This window comes from Rattus norvegicus, chromosome X (genome assembly GCF_036323735.1).
Source record: "Rattus norvegicus strain BN/NHsdMcwi chromosome X, GRCr8, whole genome shotgun sequence".
NCBI classification, from domain to species: Eukaryota; Metazoa; Chordata; class Mammalia; order Rodentia; family Muridae; genus Rattus; species Rattus norvegicus.
Window position 1 is genome coordinate 102,667,082 of NC_086039.1, and position 19,331 is coordinate 102,686,412.

General features: G+C 38.0%; 1 protein-coding gene across 1 annotated transcript; it reads left to right on the forward strand.

Moving 5' to 3' along the window:
* Positions 1–9,952: 9,952 nt before the first annotated feature.
* On the forward strand, positions 9,953–17,344 carry Pramex2 (PRAME like, X-linked 2). The gene is made up of 4 exons (XM_006232169.5): positions 9,953–10,309; positions 11,326–11,625; positions 12,847–13,431; positions 14,325–17,344. The coding sequence occupies exons 2-4, from the start codon at positions 11,336–11,338 to the stop codon at positions 14,836–14,838; spliced, it is 1,389 nt and encodes a 462-aa protein (XP_006232231.1). The 5' UTR covers positions 9,953–10,309; positions 11,326–11,335; the 3' UTR covers positions 14,839–17,344.
* Positions 17,345–19,331: the final 1,987 nt, after the last annotated feature.

Sequence of the window (19,331 nt, forward strand, 5' to 3'; positions counted from 1 at the left end):
GGTTTAAAATCTACAAAAGTTCTGAAGGTTAAAGACAGTGTTCTAAGATGTATACAAGTCTGAGAATGTGAAAGATTAAATTTCAGGGGGTCTAAGAAAATGTTCTAAGTTATATAAATGTCTGAGGATATGAAAGATTAAATAAGTTCTGAGAGTCTAAGAAAATTATTTAAGATATATAAACGCAAATTGCAGAGGTATACTGATATATATTTTTGTGCTTAAAAAATGAACTGAGAAAACCTTGGGTCTCCTCAGGAATCCTCAACACCCACTGTAGTTGGCCAGGTAATTATGACTTTTTATTAGCTCAAACCCATGTTCAAGCAGTATTCTCTAGTGATACCCCAGAACAATATTACAGACCTTGAAAGTCAGTTCATAGGCAGAAACATTTGCAAAATAGGAACAAAGACCTAATCCACCAAACTCCATAATTTTGGGTAAGTCCCTAAATGTACTAACTGTTTTTTCGCTTCTGCAGTTCTGATTCTGGCTAACTATTCTTACAAAGTGGTGTTAACCTAGGATATAATTTTGTGCTTAAAAACTCCCCCTGAAAAAGGCTCAGAACTGCAGTGGGATTCTGAACTCCCAGGGTAGTCGACACCTGTCTTATAAAGACTTCCTAATGTCATGAACACGCGTCTGAGTAGTCTACTCTGGTGGATACCTCACAGCAATCAGAATGCAAAGGCAGAGGCAGGAGCAGAGGCTCTAATTCGATGCCAGCCTGGTCTGCATAGATATGAATCAAGAAAATTGATAGACGAAGGATTTTACAAGAAAAGAGTGCCATATAAGGTTGGTGAGACAACCAGAGGAAGCAAAAAGATGCTCATATAGCAAGAAAAAACACAATGTATCCTTTCAATACCCATTTATCCCTTAGCTAAGCTCTGCTATAGTCACTTATATTAATGAAGCATTGGCAAACATTTCTATACTAAATTTTACATTTTTTTATGGGAGACACAATAAAATGTCAAATAACATATGAAAAAACTGCATTTTAGTTAAATGAATGATAGTATAGAAAAGATTAAAAATAGAGAGGTGGAGAATCTGTAGTATGGGTTAACAGTTGAACCTGATTGCTGGAAAGACAGCCCAGCAGTTAAGGTCCTGTAATGCTTTCACAGAGGACCTACATTTGGTTCCCAGAACACAGATTTCTAGCATCCAAATCAGTTAGTTCATAACCATTTTGGACTTCCTGGTAACTCTAGAAGAGGCAGCTTCACCCATTTTGGTGGAGCCTCCTAGCATAGGACAAGCAGAAAGAGCTACTGTAGTCAGCTGACCCCAAATGAGCCAATTGGAGTCCAGTACCGACTTTAAGTCTTATATGTAACAGTTGACAGGCACCTAGAAGCCGGACAGAATTTGTTTGTTTGTTTGTTTGTTTGTTTGTTTGTTTGTTTTTCCCACAAGCTTCACGCTTCGTGCTTCCTGATTTTCACTGGAAAGGGGAGGTTGCTACTGTCGAAACTCCAGGGGAAAAAATCAATAAACTCCCCCCTCTCAGTTAAGTAAGTTTAAACAGTTTTCTTTTTGAAAGTGGAATCTTTGACCCTTAAATTAACTCAAGTCATAGTTTGAAGATTGGTGTGTGATCTAGCTGGATCTCTCAAAATGTCACCAAATGCTGCTGGTTTGAGGCATTGTTTATCCTGAGGTTGTTAGCTGCGGTTGTGTGACTGACTACCCACAGTATTTGACATTCTGAAAGATCTACTCTGTTCTTCAAAACATTATGTTCTTCAGCCTGGTGAGGTATTACGGGCCTGTAATCCTTCATTTCCAAGACTGAAGTAAGGTGTTGTTGGGTTCTGGGACAGCCTTGTCCCTACATAGTGAAACCTTGCAACAAATGAAACAAAATGAAAGCAAATAACCATTTTACCCCTCCTTTCCACTTAGATTGTTACGTTTTTTATATGTAAGCTTTGTAGAATAGCAAGGACTGAACTGCCCTGACTTAACTATTTCTATTTTTACTGTATTTCTTTTTTTTTACTTTTAAAAATATGCTTTTGATGTCTGAAGGGCAAATCCAAACATTACTTTCTTCCTCCTCTGCTTTTAGTGTTCTTTAAGTATCTTTTAAAGAACGTTACTTTAGCATTCATAATCTGTTTTACTTTGTGTTTATCTTTCAAAGTATTCATTGTTCCACAGGTTTTTCTCTTCCCCACCCCACCACTGGGTTTTAAAAGACAGCTTTACTAGAATAATATTGCTGGAAATTTACCTACTTTTAATAATTAAAATATGGGGGTGGTGGTGAGAGATGGCCCAGCTGTTAAGAGTACTGTCTGCTCTTCCAGAGGTTCTGAGTTCAATTCCCAGCAACCACATGGTGGCTCACAACCATCTGTAATGGGATCCAATGCCTGCCCACTTGTGGTGTGCATAAAAATAGACTACTCACATGCATTAAATAAATATTTTAAAAATAATTTAAAATTATGCTTTCATATATCATCCTGCATTTTCAAATTTCTGCCAAGAAGTCTGATGTTATATTCTGATGGGCTTGGTTTTAAAGCGTATTGACATTTTTCTCTTACAGTTTTTTTTTTAATTTTTGTCTTTGTGTCTGCATCGAATGTTATGTTTCCATAGCCTTACATTTTACTTTTAATCTATCTTAGATAAGTTGGGTTTTTTTTGGTTGTGTGTATTTTGAATTCTAAATATCTTGTGTACTTAGGTGTCCATTTATTTTCCTACATTTTGGAACTTTTCTGAGACAATTTCACTGGCTAGGTTTTCTATGCCTTTAGTTTTTATATCATCTCTCTCTACACCTTGGGTTCTTGAATGTTTCTGAAGTTTTGAAAGTCATAGTCATGCTTGTTAGTTTGTTTTTGTTTATGGATGATTAAATGTGCTTTTCTTGAGCTTTCCTTCCAACCCTACCCTAACCTTTCTTTAGCTTGATCTGGAATATTAATAAAGCTTTGTGATTTTACTGTTTGCTTTCTAAATCTTGGTGTTTTTGCTCACTTGCATGTTTACATTCTGAATTGGTTTCCTTGTTTGTATCTTTGACGTCATCAGTCATTTTTCCAGTAGACTTTTGAAAAAACATTTCCCTAACATTTCAAGTTTCAGTATCTTGGATTCAGTATTTAAGGAGTAATGATGTGTATGCTTTATGTTTCATGTTTTTGTATTGTGACTTTTGCTTCGCATGTAATTTACATCTCACCCAGGTTTACTGAGAGATTGTCTTAGGCAGTAGCTTTCAATCAAAGTATTGAGGATAAAGGAAACCACTGTAAAAGTATAATGTCACATTTAACCATGTGTATAAATAAACATAAAATTGATTAAAGCCAACTAGTACAGAGCCAATATAGAACAGAAAATAGCAAAAAAAAATGTATAGCAAGCTATGACGTTAAAAACCATTTGAGTGAAAGTATAATAATTGCATAATTAGCAAAACTGTGAGCAAAATTAGATAAATTTATAAAGAACACAACTGATATGTTTAAAAAATAAACAAAAACGACTAGAAGTATATTAGAAAGAAAGGACAACAGCAAAAAGGCAAAAAATATGAAATTTGAAAACTATCAAAGTACTGAGGCAGCTTCTTTGCAGGTCTTCTAATAGAGCCTGCCACAGGATGGTAGCCTATGGATGAACTGTAATTGGATTGTCCTATTTTTATATTTGAGGACTGTTAGATTCAATCTTCAAGGACCAGATGTCCTACAGGGATGCCTTTGTTAGGAGCCCCCAAACTGTGTGTCTCAGGAGCCTCTCCTATCTGTCTATTACTTTGCTGTCTGCATAATGGGCAGCTTTTTGCCTTTCTTCAGAAACTCACCAATTCAGAAACTCTGGGGTGGCTAATGTCTACGACAATGTGTGTCTATCTCTTAAGAGTGTGTTAGAATAGAAGAAATAGCACTGGGATTTTTGTTGGAGGATCAATCTTTACATTCCTATCCCACCCTACAGGAATGCTATGCGACAGGGAGGGGACTGTAGAAGCCTAGTGCTGTTGTGGGTTCGACACTCAGAGTTAGTATTCTCACAAGTCATAAATTATATGTTAGAAAGATGGCTCTAGATCTCAAACTGAATGCGGATCCTAGATTGGTATTATTAGTGTCATCAGTAAATCCTTAGGTTATGGAATGTGCTGCTTGCCACTGCGCCATTCATTGCATGAGTAGCTGTCAACTGAAGTGAAAATTTCCTTGTCTAATTTTCACCTTCCTGGCTGTCACTCACATAGAGACACTAGCAGTGTGTCCCTCGCCATGATTCTGTGATTACTTCTTTTTGACCCTGTTTTCAGAGTAGCAAATAGCAAGCCCTTCTGAAGATGGCACCTTTCCAAATCACTTCAGTATATGAAGAAGGCCCAAATGAATTCCATTTTTAGCTAATTGATTCTTTGTGACTTTCATATCAGTCACTGCAGTCCTGCTCATCTCCCCATTCCCTCATATCTACCCTTCACCCTTGCAACCTCTCCCTCAAAATAAAACACACACAGACACACACCAGCAGCAGCATCAACAACAATGACAACAACAACAACAATAACAACAACAACAACGACAACAACAAAAACCCAAAGCATAGAAAATCATCTCATAGTGGAAGCTGTAATATGTCACAGTGTGTCCCATAGTATATCCCTCTGTCTATTCACCTTGAAAATATTCATTGCAACAAATCATTGGTTTGGTTCAAGATCTGTGGCTTCTGTGATACCATCAGTCCTCATTAGGACTCCTCCAAGTCATCCTGTTGTCCGGTGTCTCCAAGATCTTACAGAATCTCATGTATCTCAACTGTTCCACATGTGGTATAGGTTTTGGGGTGGGCCATCTCAGAGCTCTGGATCTGGGCCTGGGTGGTAGCAGAAATGATCAGCCCACTGGATCTCCCTTATACACAACGTCAGTGTGAGCTCTGAAGCACTGCTCTAGTTAGGTCACCCACTGCTGCCATCAACAGGAGGCAGGGTCAGTTCTGCTCTAATGCCCTTGAGGCCAGGGCTGACTTACCTGCACCCACATCTCCAGAATTAGCTCCACTAGTGCTGCCCAGTCATGACTCCAGGCTCATACTCCCAAGTACTGCAGCCTGTGTGGAGCTGGGCCAGCTCTCCTACTCTCTCATCCCTGGGGCTGTCTCACCCTTGTCTTCTAGAGACATCAGGGCCAGCTCCACTATTAAAATGGATTTCTTTTCCAATGTTGTTTTTGTTTTTCACTGCTCTTAACTTTCAAGACAGGGTTTCTCTGTGTAGCCCTGGCTATCTTGGAACTTGCTCTGTAGACAAGGCTTGCTTCGAACTCAGAGACTAGTCTCTCTCTAACGCATGAGAGCTGGGATTAAAGGCATGCACTGCCCCTGTCAGGCTCTTTTCCAATGTTAACTTGTCATGCAAGTGGGATCACTATCAGCTCAAACTTCCCAACTTGATTTAAGGTGTATGAGAACTGTGGGCCTGTTCTTCGGGGGACAGTGCTACCAGTCTCTTCAGAATTGTGTGCCTTTTCGAAGAAGCTGCTACTTCATCTTCCTCACCATGAAGCTGCTGCTAGAACCTTGAGTACACGCTGCGTTTGACTGCATAACCCTCTTTTTATGTGCTTTTGACAGGTCCTGTAACTAATTCTGTTAATTTTTATACTCTTTCAGTCTCTCTCTGTGTACCCGAGTCTATCATTTCTTGCCTTGACTTTCCTCATCCACTACATGCCATCAGAGACCCATTCTTATTTGCCATTTTCCTCTAGAATTTTATATTTTCTTGTGATGAGATTGAAATTATGCGTCTATGAAAAGACCCATGCTTTCCTCCTTTCCCATTCGCCTTATTGCCTGCAGAAGATTCCCACCAGTGCTTTGGGAGTGGCTCAGTATATGCTACCTGACAGTAAACAGATGAAATCCATAGACTCGAAGGAAAAATGCTTCCAGTCTAGGAGGGGAGCACACTCACTACATTGAGAGCAGGACTGGACTGCGTCACATTCTGGAAGAAAGCGCACAAAAAAAGGCTGTGGAACATTCTTGGTCGTATCAAGAGAAGGGAATGGCCTTCATTTAATAGGAGAATGATTGTTCTGTGCAATACTGTGACTAACAATCTGCTGCTCTGGAAGAGGCAGTCATTGTGTTGCCAACAACAAGATAAGAAGGAGGAGATAAAGACGATACTTTGGCTCGGGAGTTTTCTCATGGGAACATAACAGGGAGGGCAACGAACTGTAAAGCTGAAACCTGCGTCATTTTCCATGGATGGCAAAGGGCACATAATTTGATCTTTAATTTTAAGATTCAGATAGCAGTATTAGATGAAATCTTGGATTAGTGATGACATTTACCTTAAGAACTTTAGTCAGCAGCAGTGGTGATGTTGCTCCACTATAATGCTACCTTTGGCCTTTGTTAATAGCAAATATGGTGTAGGAAAACAGTTTAAGATTGAAAAAAAAAAAACCCTACTTCTTCTCAGAATTAACTCTCTCCTGGGAATTAGCCCGCTATGAATATCTTGATATGAATCATGATCTTCTGGTTTCTATGGGCATATTAAAATTATCTGTTGGAATTTTTCTTTAAGAAGTAGGTACCATCTATATTTTAATAATTTTTCATCAGTATGGTTTCATAAAATAATAATAAGCTATATAATTTAATCCGTTTGCAAGATTATTTTGTTTCTTGAATTCTGGAATCTCCTTTTTAGTTAGTTCACCTCTCACTTTATCTCTCTCTCCTTTCCTTTCTGGTTTTCAAGACAGAGTTTCTCTGTATAGCCCTGGTTGTCTTGGAAGCCACTCTGTAGATCAGAGATCCACCTGCCTCTGAGTCCTGACTGCTGGGATGAAAGGCATGTGCCACCACTGCCTGGCCATTGATTTCTCAACATAGGGATGTCCTGCTGTGTATACTCGTTTTCTGACACTGTAGTCATTTCAAAATCAAATTCATCTTTTGAATTGTTTCCATCATGCCCCTGAATTGAAGTCACTTGCCCACGGATTTCTGAGTTCTTTTCTTGGAAAATGACATTTCTGAGGGGCCTGAGGCTGCTGCTAGCTGCACAAAGAGCAGCACAAAGAAAAAAGAAAAAGTCCCAGAAGGCGGCGGAGGAGGATTAGAATGGACCTGCTTGGTGGGAGGGGCATACTTTACGGTGGGAGCTCCTCCTGCCCATGATAAACCTCAGTAAAACACACAAAAAAGAAAATGACATTTAGATATTCCATACTAATGGGCTTTTGCTCTTAGTAGGTTCTGTCTAAGGACAGATGTAAGATATATATTGTATGCATGTGCCCATGCTTATACACACACACACACACACACACACACACACACACACACACACACACACACACACACACACTCACGGAGAGCGGAGAGAACACAAGGTTGTTCCCCTAGTGATGCTTCTGATTCTGGTCCATTCAAACTTTACCTCTAAATTCTTTCCTTCACCTGCCTTTTATTATCAATGATATAGTTACTCATTCATTCATTCCTAGTCAGTGTACTTATTAGTGTCCGAATTACTAACTATACCTGATAGAAATATTTAAAAACTTGTATCTGTGTGCTGTTCTTTCTGTTTAACATTGTTTAATAAACTTAAAGCTTTCTCAAAACAAATATTTTGTTATTTCTCCAGTGTGTTTACAATATTTATGTGAATATTTACAATATTAATATAAAATGCAGTTATTTAGTTTACTGGTTTGAGGCCATCTTCCTTTCTACATGATGGGTAATTTCAGTTGTTTATTCTTGGCTCTTGTATCTATAGGGTATTGATTTTAGTACATCCATAATGAATTTTCATTCACACTCTATGAACACTCAAGTTTCTTATATAATATTTTCATAAAAGGTGCATATATTCTCCCTTCTACTTATACTTAATTCTAGATGACTTATACCTAATGCAGTGTAAACTCATGTGAATTTTTCCTATATTATGGAGAGAATGCTGGCACAATGAAATCCTGTACATGTTCAGTACTGACAAGGTTTTTCTGGATATTTTATAGCAGCAATGATTGAATTTGTACATCCAGGTCAATGTTTCCCATTTAAAAAATACAATTATTAAGAATATTCAAGCTTTACCAAAGTGCATTTTTGTATAAGTGTCCTATTTTCTTATCTTCTACCATGCCTTTATTTCCCATTCTTTACCTGTGAGTTTCTGCCCTAATTTGTTCTGTTTAAGGAGAAAATATATTTTTATGTTGCTTTCATACATGAAACATACCATGCTTATAATTTCCTTTGTACTTAGTGTGATTTTTATAAGTTTCATTCTGTTTTTCCTTTAACAATTTATTTACATATATAGTCAATTTATTTACATATATAGTCAATTTATTTACATATATAGTCAATCTATTTACATATATAGTCAATCTATTTACATATATAGTCAATCTATTTACATATATAGTCAATCTATTTACATATATAGTCAATCTATTTACATATATAGTCAATCTATTTACATATATAGTCAATCTATTTACATATATAGTCAATCTATTTACATATATAGTCAATCTATTTACATATATAGTCAATCTATTTACATATATAGTCAATCTATTTACATATATAGTCAATCTATTTACATATATAGTCAATCTATTTACATGTATAGTCAATCTATTTACATGTATAGTCAATCTATTTACATGTATAGTCAATCTATTTACATATATAGTCAATTTATTTACATATATAGTCAATTTATTTACATATATAGTCAATTTATTTACATATATAGTATACTCTGCTTACCCGAATCACACTGTCACACTCCATTTTATCTGAATGCCTCCAGCACCTTTTAACCCTTTTCCCACAAATCCTTTTCTACCACGTCTTTTATGTGAATTATCAGTGAGTATTATTCTTCCATTTCTATACCAGACTTTCAATCCTTTGTCTCTAAACCTTAGTTAGATATATAGTCTATTATCCAAATGTCTCAATATGTGTTATGAATACATCATCCCATTTTGTCATCTGATTTACATATGATTCATATTTTGAAATCCTTTTATTTTAATATGATTAGATTATCAGTCATTCCCATTACTTCTAAAATGTGAATTGCATTTAGAAATCTTGCTCCTTATAGTGCTGTTAAAGAAGAATTTTGCGTGTTTTCTTCAAAATATTATATGGCTTAATTATTAGGCTTTTATCCTCAATTAATCTTCAGTTATTCTGTTTGTGGCATGTATCTTGGATTTATTCACTTTTTTTCTAAATTTCTTATTTGCTCTAGCTCCATACATTGCATGTCCATATTTGTTCCAGTGGTTTTTCCACAGCACATTTAAAGTATACTAATTTCCTTGGCATAGAACTCTATTCCCAGACTTTCTAAGCTGTTCCAATGGGCTGTTGGTCTGTTTTTCATCACCACTATGGTGCTGTAATTAGATTTCTATAGTATTCTCTCATCTGGCATCATAACTCCCTTCTCATGGATCTTTCTTTCCATGTATTCTTAACTGGTCATGTATATTCTTTAATGTGAACTTTATCATTAACTCATAATATTCCATAAAATGTTTACAGATAGTTTTGAAGTTACATTAAAATATATAGATTGGTTTAGGAGAACTGATATCATCTTAATGTTAAGAATTGTCAAGGAAAAATCAAATTACAGTATTATTGCTTTGGGGCCCTCAAAGGGAAATCTGTGGGGTACGGTTAAACCAGACTTTAATCACAACCAAGAACTTTGAGAAAAACTCCCTGAACATTTACATATACACCCAGGAACATGCTGACCTTGTAAACTGTCATGAGCTTCAAATTCTGGAACAAATTTCACCAGCATTTGTAACAATTTGTGAAACCGTCCTCAGCTAAAAAAAAAAAAAAAAAAAAAAAAAAAAAAAAAAAAAAAAAAAACAAACAATTTTTGAAACCACCCTTTGGTTCCACAATCTAGCAAATCCCTCCTTTTTGAAAGACAGTTTTGACTTTTGTTGAACATAAACTTACCACAGTTCTTGACCAAGAGGATGGAGGATGCAATCAGCCGTTCTTGTACGTTTAAGCTATAAAAGAAACCTATCTTTTTAAAGCTTGGTATATATTTTCAGGATTTCTTAAGTGTTGTATATACTGGGATAATAGTTCTAAGAAGCTTCAAGTAAATGGAATTCTTTGCTTTTGAGTAGGATGACTTTATCTTAGTCGACAAGGTACTCTATTGAAGAACAGTGTTTAGTTTGTACGGGCTTCTATAATACGGAACAAAGACTAGGTAAGTGAAAAACTGAAATACTATTAACTAGTAGTTTTAATGTTTGCTCTTGTAGTTCTTCTTCACTTTGATTATTGTGTTGCATACATAAAAGTAATGTTTAATTGTGTTGCTTGCTGTCACTCCAAACTTTTCCAACTTTTTAACTATGTCTTTTTGTTTGGGTATTCTGATTCATTATTTCTTTTATCATTCTAGACCCTTAATTTCCCTTCTTTGCTTATTTGCCCACGTTTTCCAAAGTGCCTAGCAATGATTTTCTGGTCCTTACTCTTACGGTTCCCTAGAAGCTTTGTGTTTCAAAGACTTCAGTTTTGAATCATCATATTTCTTATTTCATGCCCATGTTTATTTGTTAACAAATTTACATTGTAATATTACCTTAAAGATATAGTATTTTTTTTCTTTTTTCTTTTTTTTTTTTTTTTTGGAGCTGGGGACCGAACCCAGGGCCTTGAGCTTGGTAGGCAAGCGCTCTACCACTGAGCTAAATCCCCAACACAAGATATAGTATTCTTAATTTGGGTTTATTTTGGATGCGATCTTTGTGCCTGTTGTATTAGATCAACTTGAAGCCCCATACCATCACTTTTGAAGTGTATCTTTTGAAATTTTGATCTCTCTTCACCTGCCAGAAAGTATAGTTATGATGAGTTGCTGGGGTTTCATTCCATCTCTTTTAATTGCAGTTAATTTTTATGGTTTAGTTTTTTTCTTCCATAAAAATGAAGACATTACTTTTATGTATGTTCACATTTCTACTTCTTGTTGTTTTATATTCTTTGCAGAGGAAATATTACAAAGTAGGTAACTACATAATATTGCCTTCTAACCCATTTCTGATTCCAAATGTCACTTTAACATGTTAATTATAATTTATATACTCACCAATGTCTATCCTGTGACAATAGCAGAGATGTCTAGAAGTCATGGTCTGACTCATACATTTACTCTATAGTTTTCTACATCGTTAGCACCGGGTCAAAACTGAACATTTTTTTGTCGTCCTGATATAGGTTTATAAAGATGGACCTCAAGGACCCAGCCTCACTGTTAGATCTTGCTATGCAGTGTCTACTCAAGAACGAGCCTATAATAATCCAGTCACTTGAGGAGATCCCGAGAGAACTTCTCATCCCATTGTTCTGTGCTGCCTTCTTGGGTGGGCATAAGAAGACACTGACCGCAATCGTGAAGGTTTGGCCTTTTTTCTGTCTCCACGTCGGAAAATTAAGATCACATGAAACACACAGTGCACTCTTAAAAGCCATGATTGACGGTCTTCAAGTTCTTCCTGCCCCCAACTCTGCTTCTCGGTAAGACTCTGTATGATGGTGACATGGTAAGACAACAACAGGTTAAACTTCAGGCTGTAGCAGCAGAGAAATAAGGCACACTAGAGACAGTTAATGGCGAGTGCCCACAGTTAATGGGGGGAGTATTTGTTCTAACTGTTGAGGTTTGGTTTTGTTTTTATTTTTTCTTTTATTAAAATTAGATTTTTTTCATATCCTAATATGGCCTCCCCTCCCTCTATTCCTCCTAGTCCCTCCCCACCTTCTTTCTCACTTTTTTTTTTTGTCTCTTCTTAGAAAGCAAACAGAATTCTAAGGGAAAATAAAATAAAACTAACAAATCAGAATAGGACAGAACAAGCAAAGAGAAGGAAAAGAGCCGAGGAGGAGTCACAAAAAAAGATACAGAAGCATAGACCCACTCTATTGCTCAGTTAAGAAATCCATAAACACACAAAACTAAAAACCATAATACATATGCAAAGGACCTGTAGGGTAAAAAAGATGAAACATTGAATATATAAACAAAATTTAAAAATAGAAATGAAAAATTCCTGGCATAACATTATGAGACAAGGAACCCCCAAAGGTGCCACTGAGTTGGTTTCCTGTTATCCATCTTCTGCTGAGCATCTAGTCTACCTTTGGATGTGGAGTAGTTTCCCCAGTGTGACTCCATTGGAAGAAATACAATTGTCCTTTGTAAATGGTTATCAATTGGATTTAACTTCGGGATAAGGGGTAGGATCATGTGTGTTCGGTTCTCCTTTCAGCTCTTGGGCCCCATCTGGTGCAGACTTGCAGGCCCTGTTCATACTGTCTCAGTCTCTGTGCATTTAAATATGCAGTGATTCTGTTGTTTTAGAGGGTCTGGTTTCCTTGGTGTTCTCTACCCTCTCTGGCTCTTTCACTCTTTATGCTTCCTCAGCTGAAGTCATTTAAAAGAATACAGTGTCTTAGAGAGGTTTTAATTATGTAGAAGATGTGAGTGAGTGAGGATACAAATGTTTGGTTTACATGATGAATATTACATAGAAGATAAACTGAAATGGGTTAGTAGTAACGTAAAATACAGGCCAGAAAATACTATATGCTGTATTTTCATAGGAAATGCTTGCTACTGTTTGCTTTACGGAATGAAGAATGAGAGGGTTCCCCGCCCCCATATGTCATCATTAATGCTCTTGGATTATATTAAAATGTGCTAACTCTCGTATGTGTTATCTCCTCTTTCCCCTACAGAGGCTCCAAACTGAAGATCCTGGATTTGAGGCAGGATGCTAACTGCAGAACCACGTGCTTTCCAATCAGGACCAAATCTCCTTTCTGTTTTCACTCTTGTTCTTACACTCAAACCTCTTCCCGCAAAAGAAAAGGAAAACATAGCACTGTAAATTTAGGATCTGAGGTTCAGTTGTCCAGATATCCTACTGAATTACTAGTTGACCTTTCCCTTGACGGTACCTTGAGAACAAGCACATTTTTGTCTTTGCTTCTGAGTAAAGTTGAACAGAGCTCTGGGGCCTTACACCTCTGCTGCCGTGATTTGCAAGTTGATAAACTGTCTGACTACAACAATACCCTGAAACTTCTGAATCTGTTGTGTATTGATCACCTGGCAGTTGATCAGGCTTCCTTGAATGATATCAACACCCTTTTGTCTCAGATGGTTCACCTGGACAGTCTTAGTTTGTCTAAAATCACCCTCACATCTCTGAATGCGAAGATATTCAAAAGTTTCCTCACACAACTTGAGCGAATGGACAACCTTCAGGAGCTAAACTTGTCTTTTTTCTGCCTAACAAATCGTCTACACAAATTGCTCAGGTAAGAATTGGAGGGGAGGGGTTGGGGATTTAGCTCAGTGGTAGAGCGCTTGCCTAGAAAGCGCAAGGCCCTGGGTTCGGTCCCCAGCTCCGAAAAAAAAGAACCAAAAAAAAAAAAAAAAAAAAAAAAGAATTGGAGGGGAGGTTCTGGGTTTCCTAGACACTCTGTTGTTCAGAAAGGGATGAATTCTATAGCATTCCCAAGACACTTTGGGATCCGTTGTGATGAGAATGTCGGCAGTATCGCTAATGGAAATTTGAAACTGTCCAGTAGAGCACTTTATTTCTAATAAGGGAAAAGGTAGGTTTATCAAAATTAGTTGCATCCATTCATTTATTCAGCCAACCACACTCACACTCACACCATACAGGGTCCAAAATAGATTAATGAAAAAGGCATAGCCTTTCTCCAGCAATCTAGAGATGAACTTGGAAGCGCAGTGGTGGAAGAAGTTATTCTGCAATGCTTACAGATGCACCATCAAATGATCTCCATTTCATAATGTCAGATCATTTTTGTTCATGTGTTATGCTCAAGAATTAGGCCTAGAATTTTGTGATTTAGAGACATGAATTTGGCTGTTATTTCTGACCTTATTCTACCAAAGAGTAGAATTGGTTCCCCATGGATTGTAAGTACCAGGTAGGTTAATTTTTTTCACTTACTGTTTCACAGAACTGAGCATAACACTACTTTGTACATGTTCTGAAGATTACAAATCTGAGAGTGGAGAAGTACAGTTCTTAAAGCCATATACCTATTAAGTGAATTAAAGTCCACGCTGTTGTTGCTGCGGCAATGTATGTGCAAAGTAGTTTGGTCTAGATTCGCAGCTACAGCTCTCCTCACCAATTCCTTATTCTTCAGCAGTGCTTCTCTGTTTTCTCCTACAGAGTCCTGCCACATGATCTGGATTATTTGAATTTGCCTTTCTGTGAGCTTTCTTACCGTGACTTCAGATTTCTGTCCCAGTGTCCTCAGGCTGCCCACCTCAAGCTGCTGAATCTCAGTAACAACCCAATATCGTGGGAAGATTGTGAGCCTTTACAAACGCTTATGGAGAATGTCTCTGGTACCCTGCAGCATCTAGAGATAAATCACTGTCTTATAACAGATTCTACAATATTTTCTCTTCTCCCTGCCCTCAGCCACTGTTCCCACCTCCGTGTGCTTAGTTTTGCTTCTAACCCCATTACAATGTCCATGCTCATGAGAGTCCTGGAAAACTTACTACCACTAATGGAGCTGAAATACGTGATTTACCCTATCCCTGTGCATTGCTATGAACGCTGGTATTTTCAGGGTACTTTAGACCGACAGAAGCTTGCTGATGTGCAGGTCCAACTGAAGGCGATGCTACAGGCCGCACAGCGGGGTGACATGAACTGGATTACTTTTTCAGAGTGAATTGCACAGTCCAACCAATTTTCCACACTGATATGTGCCCTTTGAGCACTCAGTGTTCTTTCATGAATTCTACAGATTTCACATGTAAGATTCTTATATTGTAGGAACTATAGTCAGGAAATATAGACATGTAACTGACCTTTATAAAGAATCACCCTAACTAAAAATGGAAGAGCTGAGAGTTCCTTTGAGTCTTTTGTCCATTGTCATTAATAACCTTCTTACTGACAAATATGATATGGATCAGCAGGTCATGATAGCTTATACCCATATCCTCACTGAGATTTTCTTTTAGGAACTTGGCACCAACAGGGTCAATATAACTTTCCCTGGATGTATTTGGGAAGGCCAGGTGATTATAGAAGCCAATACTTTTATCCCTTAAGTTGTATTAAACTTTCACATTTAAGGCTATCTTTAGTTTCTTACAGGAAATCTTCTGTATTTAACAGTGGGAAAAAGAATTTATAATCACTAACTATTAATGTCTTCAACTGTAAGTGGTTACCTCCTCTCCTTTCCTCAGACTGCAGTGCCTCAGTTCTTTACTTCATACTCATTGGACAAGGATTAGTTTCGGATATTATTGTAGGCAGCAGAATGAAAAGACAAGTTCCTGCCTGAAGCCATTCAGAGGCTGGGCATGTCTCTGTTTTATCTGTTGTCAGTGAACCTAGAAAGTTGTTTTATGTGCTTGGACCCCACGCTTCATCTTCCTCATTCTTGACACATATTCTCTTCAATGCAAAGTGGACTTCATGATGTTGGATCTCTTCCGCAGAATTCAAGGACTCGATGTTATCATCTTGGAGGTATTCTTACATCTCTTTGATGTCTCTCTTCTGTCATTGTGCAAAATGCCTGCAATAAGAGACTGGTAAGGAAGAGAACTTTGCTTCCTTGTTTTAGACTTTCACTAAGGTTTTTTTGCTCTGGGACTTTGGCAAGACAGAACATGATAAAGAACTTTGGCAGAGGGAGATCCTTTCAACTCATAAGGCCAGGGAGCAGAGAGGAGAAACACAGAGAGAGCAGAGAGTCCTAACACAGCCTTCAGGAGTTTGATTTCACTGATTTGCAGCCTTCAACTAGTCTGCTATAAAGTTTCTATCAGCTACTCTGGAGCCGTTCTTGAACTAGTCTGCTCACAACTTTCAACTGCCTGCCTTGGAACCATCAGCTTGAGACCAGTATGAACTGGGAAGGACATTTAGGAGCCCAGTCACAACACTGACTGCTATTCATTTACACAGAGCCATTTTGTCTTACTGTACCATGTAGGTTTCCTAGTATACATTGTTCTCTTTGAATTTCTTGCTGCTTCCTTTCTATTATAGTTGCTCTGTTCATTGTGCTTTATTTCAGCCAAATATGTATATTGAGTCCTAAATATTTGGTCAATCCAAAATGTTGTGTGCCATAAATTGAAATGCCACATAGTATATATAAATTGTGGTAAGAAACAAAGGATTAATGATTGTAATGTTGATGTATTTATAAAGGTAACTAGCATACTAGGTTCCTTGGAAATTAGAATTTAGTTGTTAATCACATGTTGAAATGTTAACATTACTAACACTCAATAACTTAGTAACCAAACAACTGAAAATACACTTGTTCCTGCTCAGTGTTTTATTGTTGCAATAAAATGGACTGCGTTTTAAATACGTAGTAAGGAAGAAAAAATGAGCATGATGTGTTTCTACTCTGAAAAGTTAACATTCTGGATTTCAGAGCAACTCAATAAAATCATTGTTAAAATTAATTGGATTTTAGGCCATTGGGATTGTGCAAAAAGAACAATTGCTAAATTTGAGTACTTGAATGCCATGGTGGAAAGTAAGAACCTATTTCTAAGGCTTGTTCTCCAACTTTCACATGCATTCCATGGGTTTGATGTGACTCAATAATCACATACACACTTCACGTGCACATACACACACACACACACACACACACATACACAGACCACCACCCCACCACCACCACCACCACTACCACCACACATACACAATACATACATGATGTACATGATGCACACAGATATACACAATAATAATAAATTATAATGAAAAATAAACTGAACTTTATTCATAATACTCACTGAAATAATAAACAAGAACACCAGCAAAAATTAAGTTGCAAAGTAGTAAAAAACCATTCACATTAATTCTGGTTTAGGTAATAAGAAATTCCATTTTCTTGTTAGGAAGAAAAATGATAAAACATAATTCATGTATAGTTTCTTTTATAACATGGCATTTAATACATTGAATAAAAATGTAAATTAATGACTTATTCATTTCCCTCCTATTATTTATATAGACTGTGAAAAGTATTAAAATGTCAGTATAACAAGTAATAGCTTTATATGGATTTCTTGTTATTAGATTACTTTTAGCATTTTATATTAAAAAATGTTATTAAATAAAAATCCTGGAAGGGGGGACAAGAAAGGGGTAACATCTGGAATATAAATAAATAAAATAATTACTAATTAAAAAAGATGAAGTTCATTTTGAGTTTACTCATTGCAATGTCACACTTAGCATGCACTCTCTGCACAGGAAAAGTTTTGTCACATAGCACTCACTCGTGTTGGAAGTAGTGGCAGAAGCATGGTGAATTAGTTACAGGCATTCTCAATCCAATCGTGAAGAGTAGAAAGGGGCAGATGTTACAAACTTTGACCAGTCTTGAAGTCCAACCAGACCCAGTTCAACTTGAAGATATGTGGTGTATTTTGTAGTGAAGCTTTTCTTCTATTTCTTTTTGAGGTGCTACTCTTTAGGTATAAGGGTATTTTCAGGATCATTCGTGCATTCCTTGAAGACAGTATATATGTTTCAAGTGGAATTTTTCTATTATATCATCTTATATCAATTGACTTTGTATATGGTTTAAGAAATTAGAATCCTGAAAAGAATTGTATGCTCTTAGAAAGTGGGGCTAATTATTTTTTACTTGACTATAATGAGTTTGAAAGAAAGTAAGAAGTGGTATTTGAGAGAGTTTGGATGGAGAAAAATATAGGGGGAAATGTAATTGCTGTGGGGTATCCACCAGAAAAGACTGTCCAGACATGGGTATAAACCAATAGAAAGTCTTTAATGTCCTCTGTCAATGGGCAAAGAGACATCTTGTAAGTGATGTTGTTCTTATTTATGTTCTTCCTAGCTTGATGCCTGGCCTAGTGTCCAAAGCTGTTTTATGCCTAGAACATAAAAAAATTAAGTCAAGTCCAGGTAGTGCACTGCAGGATGTGGAAGACAGATAGATACTTGCATTCTGCCGTGCTAAGCCCTGTAGGCAAGTGGGGATGCCCGCGGACCTGTCCTCCACTACACGGCGCCAGCAGGCTATAGACACACAGAGCCTCACCTGCTACCACACAGTGAAGTGCTGTAGGAAGAGCACATACAGAGACCCTTGGCCATATGACACATACAGACCTGCCCTCTGGTGCATGGCACAGGTAGGCTGTAGATACCCCCTGAAGATGTCACCCAGGAGCTTGCCAGTCCCGTAGCTAACCTGCAGCAAGAGCCACCACAATGTGAGTATGTGGTGGACACATGAGAGAGAGAGAGATTAGAGCAGCGTGAGCATTATGAAGAAGAGAGAGGGAACTGGAGAATCGGGTTAGAGAGGAGTAGCCTTTGTGAGTGGCCAGGCCTGCTACCTGGAGTCCTAGTGAGGTCCCAGCCAGAGATGCCTCTGAGAGCCATATCTAGGGTGAGACTATACAGCATCAGGAGTTGGTATTGATGTTTATGGTTGGTATTACTGCTAGAGAACTTGGGAACGTCTGCGGACAGGGAAGCTGGTTATGACCATATGGATGTTCCAGGGCTGTTCAAAAATGTTCTCTCTCTCTCTCTCTCTCTCTCTCTCTCTCTCTCTCTCTCTCTCTCTCTCTCTCTCTCTCACACACACACACACACACACACACACACACACACACACACACACACACACACACACACACATTGGCTGAGGTGCTCCGGAGAACTGGCCTTATGTCTCACTGGCAGCAGCACCCTGGAAAGCAGGTCCTATGCCTCACCTATGCAGCATAGTGGAGCTGACTCTAGTAAGGGATGTGGATGTGCCAGACTTGTTGGCAGGAGGGTGAGAGAGCTGGCCCTGCCATTCATCTGCAATGAGGCGGCATGAGTGCAGGGGTGATGCCCTTCCCCCTCCTCCTTTGCCACCTATGGTAGTTAAAGGAGCTGACCACAAGGTCATAAGAGTAGAAGAGCTAGCCCTACTCCCTAGCCTGGACAACGGAGTGGAACTGGACCTGATAGTGCCAAAAGGCATGGGTGAGCCAGCTTAGAGGGTGTGAGAACGGAACAGCTGGCCCACTTCCACACAGGATCGTGCACTCGGGAAAGTAGACCTCACACTTTGATTGGGCAGTTCAATGCTGGCTCTGGAGGCTTGTGTGGGAATGAGCAGGGTCCCAAGAGCTTGAGAGCAGGACAGCTGAC